We start from the raw sequence: 13,189 nt of genomic DNA, 5'->3' as shown, positions 1-13,189 counted from the left end.
TCTGGGCAAGTGCCCATTTTCTGCCAGTTCTCAGGCTCAAGGGGCATGTACAGAGGTCGTGCTGCTCCAAAGATCCCATGCAAGAAGTTCCTCCTCTCCTCCAGAGTCACGTCACGTTCCTGGCTCCTGCTGCCCAGCACTGAAGGTATCTCCCAGGGCAGGCAAGACCACAGAGCAGGTTGGTAGTCTTATGGAAAATTATAGCTACTGCACTAGAGATAACAGGAATCAGCCATTCTAGGCCACCCAGGAAAGGCACAAAGAGAAAAAAAAACAGATATATTCTTCAGGAAATAAATTGTCCTGCAAGAAGTACTTTGTTTATCACAAATGGCCACCCATGCCTCTGCTTAAGAAACAAAACAAAGGGAAAAAAACAGAAAAAAACCCTGACACTGAGGTCTTACTTCAAAACTTTTTCTGTAAAACAGAAAACTTAAATTAAATTTCAGTGTATGTACAACTCTGGTGATGGGAAGAACAGTTTTCTTAAACCTTTTCTCTCACAGTTGGTCCACACTTCAAATGTGTACTGACATGTAAGCATAAGAGATGCATTTATACTTTCAGAAAGCTTTTAAATTATGCCATTTATGTATATGACAGATGTCAAGAATCTTGAGGCTGGGAAAAGACAGTTATGTGTAAATTAGACATATTTGTAATACCCAGGTTGTTTCAGTATAACCTCATTCATTGGCCAAGCTTTGTCAAGAGACAGTCTTGCTACTTGATCTACAGAAGTAAAGAATAAGCAAGACGCCTCTAATAAAAACTTCCTGAACAATATGTCTTACTTGATAATGTCTCAATCCCTATATTCTTTTCAGGTGTTATATTATTTCATATTTCTTTAATATATTCAACTATTCTCTTTAGTGCACATTCTTCTCTTATTCACAACTATAAAATCAAGAACATCAGATTTTTATCAGATATATCTCTTTGAAAATCCCCAAGCCCAACAATTTCCTACAAAACTAGAGGGAAGTCAAGTACAACAGAGGACAAAGTTTTCTACACAACCCAGAGTAGAACAGGGACAGAACAGTGACAGCTGCTTGTAACACTCTCATCTCAGATTCTAGATGCTCCAAGTCAGATTCAAGACACCACGTGGGTCTGACAGTTTGTGCAAAGCCTGTGATTCACAGAAGGAAATCTGGCATGGCAGGTCTGCTGTGAGAGAAATGTGTGTCAAAAGCTCAGGCATTAATTGCACATACATAACTGAGCATTTGCTACCAGTTAGATGCTTCTAACTTTCTCCAGGAAAGAGACATTTTAAATTGCCTTCTCGATATAATTTTGACATAACCTGTACACATACCAGATTTCAGAAACACCTACGTCTGACCCCTAAGGCATTGTTATTAGCTCACCTGAACTGCATGAAATACTGCTGTGTTCTGCATTACAAGCCACAAGTGTGAGGATTTGCCTTATCTGAAACACAAAAGCAGAATCCCAGGAACTAATCTGATCCCTCTATCAACAACACATTTAAAGGAAGATTATCTCTTCTGCAAAGACTGAGTGTCCTTGAGTAAGTCAGTTCTCTGCTGGCTGCTACTGATAGCTGAACAAGCTATTCCCAGAGGTAACACTGCATTTCCCAACAAGCCATGAAGAAAAGAAACACAACCATTTCCCAAGTCAGGCTCACAGTTAAAGAAAAACCAAAGGTCAACTCAAGTGCTCATTTCTCTGTCTGATCAGAAATACCTGATGATCTCTGAAATGTAGCAAACTGTCCCCCCCTTACCATTTTCAACTGAATTTCATCATGCAAGATACTAAATGGGACTTGAATAGTCAGCATTTCACAACAGTGAAGAAGGGGAAAAAAAGTCTCAACTACACAAAACTCAGGTGTATATACACATACAAACCCCTGTTTTCCTGAGATTTCAATCCACTGAATTAGAAGGTCCAATAAGCATCTGAAATTTCTTATCTGATCAAGGTCTCCAAACCCCTGCCACACATCACAATTCTTGTTATCAAATTGATTCAAATAAAGCAGTGACTGATTTGGTCTACTGCTTTTTGAAGGCCTATCAAAATTACTTCTTGATTGCAAAACAGGTATAGATTATAGCTGGTAAACACTTGAGAGTGTTGATTTATTGGTTCATTGGTGTCTGAAAGCACAGCCCAAAGGCTTCTCTTGCAAACCTTTAGAGTGCAACTACTATTTATTAATGATTATTGCACTCTTTTGTAAGTGGGAAAAAGATCACACAGTTAATTCAGCTGACTATACTTAAATCTACTAAACCAAGAACAAGCACTGCAGCTGGTCCACTACTGCCATGCAGGAACAGTTTGGGGTAAATTAATTCACTTCTGACAAATGTATCGCTCCTAATTCTATCTACAGAAGTACCTGAACACCTTCCATTGACTTTCTAAGTTACCATAGAATCCTGTTTCACCTGAACTACTAAATCCCTTTCTAGTTTTTGCTCCTCCCAGGTCCTTCTATGCTCATTCTGTGTAATAACAGGCCTTAGTATTACAGAAAACCCGTACATTTTTTCCAAGTGATTCTCCATGCCCAAACTCTCACAAGGTCTTATTTTTCCAGATAAATGTATACTTGCAAAGAAAACAACAGAATTAACCTTAGAGGATAGTACAGATCTATATTCCCTCCCCACATTCAACACAGAGACACTTGTAATAAACTGGCAGACAGAGACACTTGTAATAAACTGGCAGACAATGGCAGACTTTCTGAAGGGAAGGTATCATTTTCCAATTGCAGTGCAATCATACACTTGAAACATTATTTTTATTAGATGCTTCTCTGTCTGAAGTGACAAGAAGGTAATGATTATTACTTTCTCCAGTCCCAAATCTGGCGTTTGTCCCAGCAGCAGAGGAAGGGGACCGATAGTGTAGAGCTACACTTTCCCATCCATGTGCAAATCCTACCACAGTTACTTAATTTTCCTGAAATATATAAGAACATATTTTCTACATTCACTGCTAGGTGCCTGACAGTAATAAATGAAGGCTACTATTTGGACAAACCTGTCATAATTATTTCTAGATGCTAACGCATTCCACTAAATATTCTTACAGTACTGCCAGTGTAAACACTAATGAAACACCCAGAGCAAGCATCATTATCACTCATGTTTCACAGTGATGCCATGTGAATATGCAGGAGAGGAAACATTGCCCTTCCACAAACCCTTCTCTCCCATCCTCTACAGGATTCCTGTGCTTTTACATCAGCTGATAAAACAACTTTTAATCATCTGCATTGGCATACGTAGGCACACAGTACATTTTGAGCCTGCATTTTTGGCAATACATCCTAAAATTTAGCAACAGCCAAGGCTTTGATTCATAAGCCATAAGATCACAAATAACCACACAGATATTTTCCCCTTTTAATCCAGTATCTCATCTAATCTGCACATAGAACAGTTCAAAGAATATGTCTTGCCCACTTCCCTTGGCAAAACAGACAATGGCAAACTACCAAGACTGGTTAAATATTTCTTCTCCCTGCCCTAATATTCTCTGCCCTTAGTTTTGGGACTGGCAGTAGCTCAGTAACTCAGAATTTTATCATTTATGAAGAAATAGACAGTAAATATAAATGAAGAATAATAAGTATATAGGCATGTTGTTTTTTCCTTCTAAATCCTGAATGAAGTAAATTTATGCACATTTTGCATACAACAAAAATACTCTTTATGCATAAATTATATTCACTTTTCACCGTGTATTTTACTAGTAGGAAGAATCTTGCAATGTAACAGAAAACAAACTCTTTCCTAAGGAAAACTAACATGTGCACTATTTTTGAGTCATGTAAAGAATACCAGAGCAGAGAAATTGTTCAAAGAGAAGACTCTTTCTCTGGCAGAGAACTGACCAGACAGTAAATCAAATCTACTGATGATCTTAAAAATTCTCCAATTATGGGTGCATGTCTGAGCTTTGCCCACAGCGTTTACATGACCTCCAATGAACATCCTGAACTACAGCCAATATTCACTAGAACCAACTACTGTGTAAACAACTGTGAAAAAAGATACAGGAAAAGCTTTTTCAAGTTTGTAGCCTGCAACTGCATACAGTGGGAATTTATAGAGCTTTTGCAACACAAATAGTGCCCCAAATCAGTTCTCCACACAGAGAAAGTTTCCAGTGATAAAGGACACATGTAAGGCACGTTCTTTTAAAAACCTGCCTCCCATGAAGAAGCTCATTGTTCATAAAGGGAATGGTGTTTACACAGGAAAAAGTCTACTTTCAACAAATCTAAAATCCAACAGATGTTTCCTTCTATCTAAGCAAAACAAGTTTGTGACCCATTTCTGCCCAATCAGAAAGCTTCAAAATTATTTCTGCAGGAAAAAAAAAACCCTCCAAACTTGACAGAATGATCTTGGAAAACAAATTCAATAAAACTTGTATTTCAAAATAGCAAGTATTACTAAAGTGAATTAACTTTAAAAAAAAAAACAGCGCTCTTTAAAGAGAATGTCTTATGATCTGGATTTGAAGAGATACAACATGATAATTTTGGTTTGTGAAAGAGAAAGTAGGGCAGACTGTTAACTCACAAATGCTCTGCATTGCAATTGCTCTCCTCAAATCAATTTACCCTCCCTTCTTCTCCTGCAACAACCCTCCAAAGCTCCTGGCTGCTCTTGGTTTCTTCAAATTTCATAAGACTTCTCTTCTTCTGCAAACAGCAACTAAATAACAGAAGTGGCTGAGCAGAGTATAAAAGTGGATCTTTTAATTCTATTTTACAGTATACACTAATCATACAGCAAGCCTAAGCACTGTGTAGAAGTGTAGAACACAAAGAATTTCAGGCTTTGCCAAAGTTGTGCAGTTACATACACTGTGCTGTTACACACCTTACTTTGACTTACCATCAGGAGAAAGTTTCAGGACTTTCAAGATGTACCTGGTGGCATTGCACCATTACAGAGCAAAGCTGGATCTGGTGACGTCCTCTTGCACAACCGAATGCTGCAAAGACAGCAGCTTCCAAGGAGTTGGTGCACTTTCTGTGCCCAACAATACTGAACTGAGATGGATCACAGGTTGCTGAGGATTTTATCAATTTTTTTTACCTTTTATAAAATGTAGCTGCAGAGGTCAAATAAATTATATTAACAGCTAGATGCAAACATCAAAGCCAAAGTTAAAATGGTCTTAAACATGAGTAGGACAAGTGTAATAAGTGCATGCAACCTTCTGTGCCACCTTTACCTCCACGAGTCCCTTCTTCACTTTTCACTGGATTTTACTCCAGTTATTTCTTGTCCAGATATTTTGTGAGTGTTCCACAAAGTTCCTACCTCTGTATTGTTGTATGTGCAGCACCTTCAGCACTGAGGTTCCTTAACCCAGCTGAAGCCTCTGCATGCCCTGAGATGAATATAAGAAGGCAGAACTGAAATCTGCCAGCCATGCAATGCACCATTATTACACCCAACACGAATATCAGCAATGCAAAGGAGACCCACTGAGATGCAATTCAAATCTGCCTATCAATTATGGCAGAAAGTAGAAGCAGTTTTCTCTCTCCTCCAGTAATCCTATTTGTCCTTTAAATAGATCTTAAGCATAATCTTGAACTGTCAGCATTTCTGTAAAGAAATACCAGCTCAGACCTAATTGGATTTGTCAGACAATCACAGCCCATGAGTTCTCTGAGATCTAACAGCTGAACAGCTGTGGGAAAACCTTCCACATTATAATATAAGAATCTGAGTTCATTTCAAGAGGGAATATTTCCTCTGAAATTAAGTGATAAAAAGACATAATTTGTTGCACAGAACCCTGTGCCTTAGCAATATCATGATGTGGTGTAGCATACCAAGATTATGTGAGCTACCCCATATAGAAAATTATCTGCAGTTAACTGTTAAACACTTTGGGCTGCTCTGAATGTAGGAAAATGGGGGTAAAGAAAATCACCAAGAATTCTACATGTAACAGCAGCATTTGAAAAGAAAATAAGTATATATTATATCACATATTAAAAAAAATAGATAGCAGAATATGTATCTTATCTGAAGAGCAGAAATACTTCCTATTCCTCTGGACTTTTTGGGTCGTCGACATATATAAACATACACACAAAAACCTGCTCTCTGTGTCATCAGCCTCCTGTTCTGTTCAGGCTTCTGTGGGCTGGAATAATGCATTTTAAAGACAATCTAGGGGATAATGGCCAAAAGGCCACACTATCCTCATCCTTTGAAGTGACGGAGAGGTTGCATGTTCAGGCAGTACAATAAGCCAAATCTTAAAATGCTTCCAATGCCTACAAATTGTGGTTTCTTTAATGAAGATCTGGATTATTTCATACATATCTGGATGGAGAAGAAAAGTTCTTATACAGATTTTATGTTGAAAATTGAAGTGATGTTCATTTCCCTAATTTTAAAATAATAGTTATACAGGTTTTAACGTTTGTATTTAGAAGAATATCAACAAGTATGCAACAATGTTATTTTGTGTATTTGCAGAGTTGGTAACTCTGTAGGTGACTGAGGAATATAAGCAGACTTTGCACTGAATTCCAACCCATGCTTTGACCTGGGGCAAAAGCGAATTAATCTTTTGAGTCTATCATTATTAATAGTCAGGAGTTACACACTCGCCTACCTGTTGGCTTATCCACACCAAGGAATCCAGCCTGTCCCAGGATTTTAAACACTTTATGTGCTGGGAACTGTCCTTCTTCTTCCCACTTATCCACAAAGGGATTAATCTCCTTGTCAATGATCTAGATTTGGACAAAAAAAATGTACAAGTTATAAACACAGGCATCCTGCACAAAAGCTTTTGACTACTTTCACCTAAAAACTGAAATTCAAGAAGAAAAGGAAAAAACAATATACTGAGAAAAGCCCATTAATTTTCTTACTTCCTGATGTATATTCTTATTTTCCATTCACCCACAACTATTACAAAAGATGTATTCAAGCAAATGTAAGTAATTATTTTAACAATTACTACTAGAACAGGCCATCTGGGCAAATTTAAGCCTCTCCAAGGTCTATGAAAATGGCTCTTTCCCTCATTATTTGTTACCTTTTCTAGAAGGTAGGGTTACAGTTTCTAGAAAGTGACAAGAAAGGAAATCTGGATTATTCTCAAAAGAACCTTTGCAAAAAAGGTTGATCTGTTCTTGATGACCATACACATTTCCAAGAAAGTCAAGTAGAAGAGATTAATTTCCTCTCTTTTTGCCTGAAACACTCTAGGAAGTTGGTGCTGTGTGGAGCATGTCTGTATTTAAACTTCCCCACAAGTCTGACACAATATGTACTGGAAAAGTATGACCTTCTTCCAGAATTGATAATATTCCAAATCTAGTCCCTGAGCAGCTCTTGTCTGTGCTACTGCTAGTGCTGCACACCTTCCAAAAGTCAGTGTCCTAAGCTGCCTGACTACAGTCCTTACACTGTTCAGGCTGCAGCATTCCCTTCCCTTCCCTTTGCAAGAAAAACACAACTGCAGTACAGCCACTACATTCAGCAACACTTTCAGCTTTCAGGGCACAAGAGCTGGATGTTTTGCTCCACAAAGTCCCAGATTTCCATGGCTATGGGAAAGGAGCAAAGTGGGCAGCCTGCAGGTGTGTTCTTGCTGCCTACCAGCTCATCATGAGGCAGCTGGATTGGCCCACCTCCACCCAGCTCTGCAGCCCAAACCAGGCCTTGGCACAGGCTGCTTCTGCCATGCAGCCAAGGGCACCCCACACCTCGGTCAGCCTCATGACTGGGTCCAAACTAAACACCAGTTCCCAACAGAAAGGTAATGCCTTTAACAAACACCAGTTCCCAATAGAAAGGTAATGCCTTTAACGTGGGACCATGATTTAACTACTATGCTGTTTCATGAAGAGAGAATTTGTTATTTCAAGAACTTACTCCTCTTAGTCTTCTTTCCCCAATAAATAAACAAGTCCTGTGGTGCTAACTATTTCTTAAGCTGGAAATAGAATCCTCTCCCTCCATGACTGCTGGGTTCTTGAGACCCTGCGAAACTTTCTTCAAACCATGTATTTATTGCACATTCTTTGGAGAATTTCAGCCCATATATGGCTGCTTTCTGTCTTCCAGCTGGCCACAGAAATAAGCATACTTGAATGCTGGTAACAGGAAAATCACTTTTTCACTTCTCTCACCAAATTCTGAGAAATTCGTATACTGAATGTTCAACTCATTCAGTAATTATTATCTCTCTCCCACTGTTATATTGATTAACACAGGCCTAATGATCAGTAGTAAAAAAATACTTGGGAGAACCCTGTCTAGGAGAGCTCACATTTCTCTTCTATATTACCATGTCCCATATGCTCAGACCCTAAGACACTGACACTTGATGTTGAAGGTGGTTACACCTTTTTGGCTGTTATAGCATCTGGCAATGCTCACTGGATAACACCCAGGAAAAGAGCATACAAAAAGTTATTCCAGTATTTTGATGATCTTGGCAAAAACATGTGGTGGTGAATATACTAACACAGAGTTTTGTTTGTTGTAGCTGGTACTGGGCCAAGTTTTTGTGTAGCCTACATACAAAGCTACCTTTGAAGTTAAGCAGATTCTCAATGACTAAGCCATGATTTCTGCAGGTTTGCTCCTGTGACTTTGAGCAAAACTCAAATTGCTTAACAGAACTGATTTATTACCAGGTGAGTTTGCCAAATTGAGTAAAACAAGGTCTTCCTTGCATGACACAATTAAACCCCCAAAGACAATTTCATTGCATAAACCATAAATTGTGTATGGCATTAATTTTTTTTTTTTTTAAATCACAGTCCAGATACTGATAGCCACAGTTTCTTCTTAGGTACTTGACCATTCACGGTGGTTTTGTGGGCACACCTTCCCTTGTACTACCTCATAAAAACATAAGCCAAATTCCTGAAGAACTACAGTACTCCTCAACTGGCTGGTGCTTCAGCACTCATTACTGGGTATTGTCATCTCTTCCTAGAAAAGCTAATTGAAACAAGGAGAGGTATTTTTAAAGGGTTGAGCCAGCAGTTACTGAATGATCACAAAATTAAACATTTGTTTAAAACCTTGCTGAAGACAGGTCAAATAATGCTTTGTACTTCAACCATCTGATTTGTCCCCTCCCTTGGCTTTAGCTATTTCCTCACATTTGTGCCCTCAGAAAAATACTTTACACTTGAACTTCAGGAAAATATTATGTAGGGATCTTAACTTAAACCCTAAAGTATCCATGCAGTGTTTGGCAATTGCACAGAAGCAAGCTTTCAGCAGTATGTGAGCATCTGGTCTGCTGCTTTATCATGAGAAACATGGAAATCATGGGTACAGCATTTAGACTTCCATCACCAGGATACCAACTATAACAAGATCTAAAACTTCTAAAAGTAGAAATATTTAGCACAGCATACTACAGATGTCATCTGACAGATATGCCCAATCACAAAAGAAATCTTTCCACCTGATCTAGCTGTCCAAATCTCAATGGCATTTGGGATGCAAAGTTGATTAAGGAGCCATATAACCTTCCTACCTGCTGAAGTACCAGTATACCACAACAAAAACTGTTCTTTTCCTGACAGCAAGGGCACAGTAAGTCTCATGTGAACTGTATGTTTGAACAGTTTGTATGGAACTGGTGTTTTTCTCAGGCTGCTTCATCTGAACAATAAAGATGGGCTCTGGAGGCAGCCTTGGTTTAGCCTGCATCCCAGCATGAGCTCAGGCTGTTCTCTGGGGAGCCTCCAAAAATGCCCTCAGGGCTGTTATCAGCTGTGAATTATTAAAAACACTCTGGATACTTGCCAGAGTGGAAATAGATCAAGCCAACAAATTTACTTCATGTTGAATGATGGTAAGAAAAATGAGTGTTTTCATTAGAAACTGTCTTGACAAAGTTTTGTGAAAACAGCATCTGTAGCTTCCTGCCCAGGTCTGGGGAAATGCCATGGCAGGGTTGGAGAGGGGACAGAGACATAAATTCAGATTTTTTTTAGAAACAGGTAATTTTAGTTTTTCTTCAGAAAAGAGCAAGGAAAATATCCCCCCAAATCACTGCCACAGTTTTGACTATTCCCCACTGAAACTTAGTATGTTATTTAAATGAGAAAAGTAACAAAAATATATGATGCTGATGCAGTATTTTTGCTGATATTGTAGTTGTATCAGCAACTACCCAGAAAAATTAGAAATGCCATTTAATTCTGAATTCTAAAATAAATGCAGTCTACAACAGTAGAAACTGTACCTGAATTAATTTGGGTACTGAGAGTATGTACAGATGACTTTTACAGCAATTAAGATTATTTTTCATTATTCACCAGAATGTTCACCTCCTATCATGCAATTCAGAAATTAAAGACCACACCAGTCCTACACACAATACCTCTTCTAAGTACCCCTTGCAGTGTACAGTTTCAGCACACTATTAGCAAGATGATGAATTTTGAAACAAAAAACTGAATTCTTAAAAAATTACACAAATTTTTACTACAGCTTCCTGTGAATTATACCTCAGCTGAGATTAGAGTAATTTATTAGAGAAGCAAGAGAAAATGTCTAAGAAAAAGGTATTTTGGATTAAGAAGATTAAATGGAGTCTGTGGAGCCAGGATTAGATTAGATGTTAGGAAGAAATTCTTTACTCAGAGGGTGGTAAAACACTGGAACAGATTGCCCAGAGAAGCTGTGGATGCCTTGTCCCTGGAAGAGTTCAAGGTCAGGTTGAAAGGGGCCTTGAGAAAGCTGATCTGGTGTCCAACATCCCTGCCCAGAGCAGGGGGGCTGCAAATTGAAGATCTTTAAGGTCCTATCCAACCCAAACCATTCTTTGATTCTATGATTTTATGACATAACTGTTCCATATTATGTTAGAAGCAGAATTTTTTCCCCTTTAAATCAAGTTACAGTAATTGAACTTAGCTCTATTGATATAATAAGCAAACATGACACAGTTAATAGGATCTTTAATGTAAAAAGCAAATAAATAAACAACAAACCACTAATGACAGTTCTCAAGTAGTTGTACCTAGACATTAGTGCAACAATGACTCAAACAAGAGGTAATAGACCAGAGATTTCTTTGCTTTCTATATCAGCAATAAATAAAGCAAATAATTAACAGCCTTCAAAACTACATTTTCCCTTCAGTTTTAATCAAAACCACAAGGAGTAATGACTGCACAGTGAGACAACTCAGCATTGTAGCAACACTGTACTGAGGTCAAGGTAGTACTTTAGAAAGATGCTAAGGCAAAAAAAAATAAATGCAAAGCTGAGGTGGGCAAACCCATGGGCCACACATTCGTGCTACCAAACCTGGACACCGAAACCCACCCCAGGAGTGCAAGGCAGCCAGGACCCCACTGGTGAGCTCCTGACTGGCCACATGTGCAGCCTGTGCAGCTCTTCTCAGCTGCTGCCCAGAAGACCTAGGGAAGGTTTTCCATGATGATATGGGGTTGAAATGAAAAAGTTCAATTTAAAAGTAGACATTCATTTCATGACCCTGTGAAAAACACGTGGAAAAATAGTCCCCATTTCAAAGAGCAGCTGCCAACTTCCCACATGTTGATCTCCATCTTGGTTCCCCCAAGGAATGCATCCCAGCACACCTGAATGAGTTTCTCAGAATATATTACTCATTTCTTCTCACTCCAGGGCTTGGAGGTCACAGCTCTCCTTGACTCTCTCAAGACTCTTCCAAAGTCCTAAATAAAGTTTGATGGACAATCCTTTCCCAGTAATACTCTTCAGAAAGGTAGGGAAAGGCCACAGGGAAGGAGACTGAGGTGTGGAAACATGTTCAGGACAGAACTATGGGGGAATATAGGCGTGTGAGAGAAGCAGGTCAGCTCCTTGTAGCTGCTCCCTACTAGAGAGGCTGTGGAGAGACTGAGCTTCTGCCATGGCAGCTCACTGATGAGAATGTCTATGGCACACAGTAGGCAAATCCATGTCCTGCATTTATGAAGTCCCTCCAGCACTGGCAGGATGGATGGCAGTGCTGTGCTTCCAGCCCCCATGACACATGCTAGGAGACCCTAGCAGAAGCCAGGAGCTGCCCACATGCCTGGATCACCCAGCATGGTGGTGGAGAGCCTGACCTGACAGGCTCAGCGCCGCAGCAGAAGAGGCAATCATTCAGTCTGCGATGACATCGGGTGCAGAAGCAGAGGCAGTATGTGACCTAAAACACCCCAACAGGCTAAAAATAACCCCATTAAACAAATATGATTTAACCACACAGCAGCCAGAAAATGTTCCCTGCAGTGCTAACCTTGCCTGCTCATACAAAGTTATTTAGCGCATTTTCTTCTGGCAAGGAAAATCCTTCATTACAGGCTTGCCTGTGGTCTGCAGTAACCTAGAGAGCAAAGCTGCAGCCTACTGCTTCCTCTTTCAGGATGCACCACCAGCACAGGGCAAAGGTCTTCAGGAAGTTTTGCGGGACTGTTTTCTGGGGATTGTTTTCTTTGTGGTTGGGTTATCTGGGGGGTTGTTTGGGGTGTTGGGTTGGTTTTCTTTGTTGTTGTTGTTTTTGGGGATTTTTTAAAACTAACTGAAACAAGGGGGAGAGCCCTGGATCTTCCTATAAAAACATGTGTTGTTATTATTCGTTAGGAGCTCACCTAGAAGATGTATGTAAAATATAACTCATTGCTATGCAAGGGGTCATGTCCAGATAGCAAATGTCCCAGATGCTGCTGAAACACTTCTCTGCCTCACAGACAAGTCTCCTCTTGCCCACAATATAGAAGATTTGGCATTTGGACAAAATATGCATCTCTTACTCAATATTCCCAGCTGGCTACCCAGCCAAATATATCATGTGACACACCTGGGCAAATGATCAGCTACAAGAATTGTCAATGAAAAATTTGCCCTATTTGCCCATGGGATTTGAGGCTGGGCCTAAATGATGATATGGAAACTTTTGTAACCTGAGTTGTCATCAGACTGTTTCTGGAAACAAGCCAAGAAAACATTTTCCATGATGATATGGGGTTGAACTGAAAAATTTCACTTTAAAAGTAGACATCCATTTTGTGACACTGTGAAAAATGTGGCAGAAAAAAAGTCCTAGATGTAGAATTTCCTGATAATTAAAAAAAAACAAAAATGAATTAATTTTGACTAAAGTTTTTCAAACATTTGATTTCCCCAGCTTTTAA

At 39.3% G+C, this 13,189-nt stretch overlaps 1 protein-coding gene across 1 annotated transcript in view; it reads right to left on the bottom strand.

The window, feature by feature from the left end:
• Positions 1 to 13,189, bottom strand: part of LOC139590977 (probable acyl-CoA dehydrogenase 6) — a 76,100-nt gene that overhangs the window by 57,113 nt on the left and 5,798 nt on the right. Inside the window, exon 2 of the mRNA XM_071429011.1 lies at positions 6,655 to 6,775. Coding sequence (XP_071285112.1) covers positions 6,655 to 6,775 — 121 coding nt within the window. The remainder of the gene's footprint in view (positions 1 to 6,654; positions 6,776 to 13,189) is intronic.

Source organism: Agelaius tricolor, unplaced genomic scaffold, assembly GCF_023055355.1.
Source record: "Agelaius tricolor isolate 1412-34295 unplaced genomic scaffold, bAgeTri1.0.p SCAF_6, whole genome shotgun sequence".
NCBI lineage: Eukaryota > Metazoa > Chordata > Aves > Passeriformes > Icteridae > Agelaius > Agelaius tricolor.
Note: the sequence above shows the minus strand (reverse complement) of the source record. Positions and strands in the feature narration are given on the sequence as shown.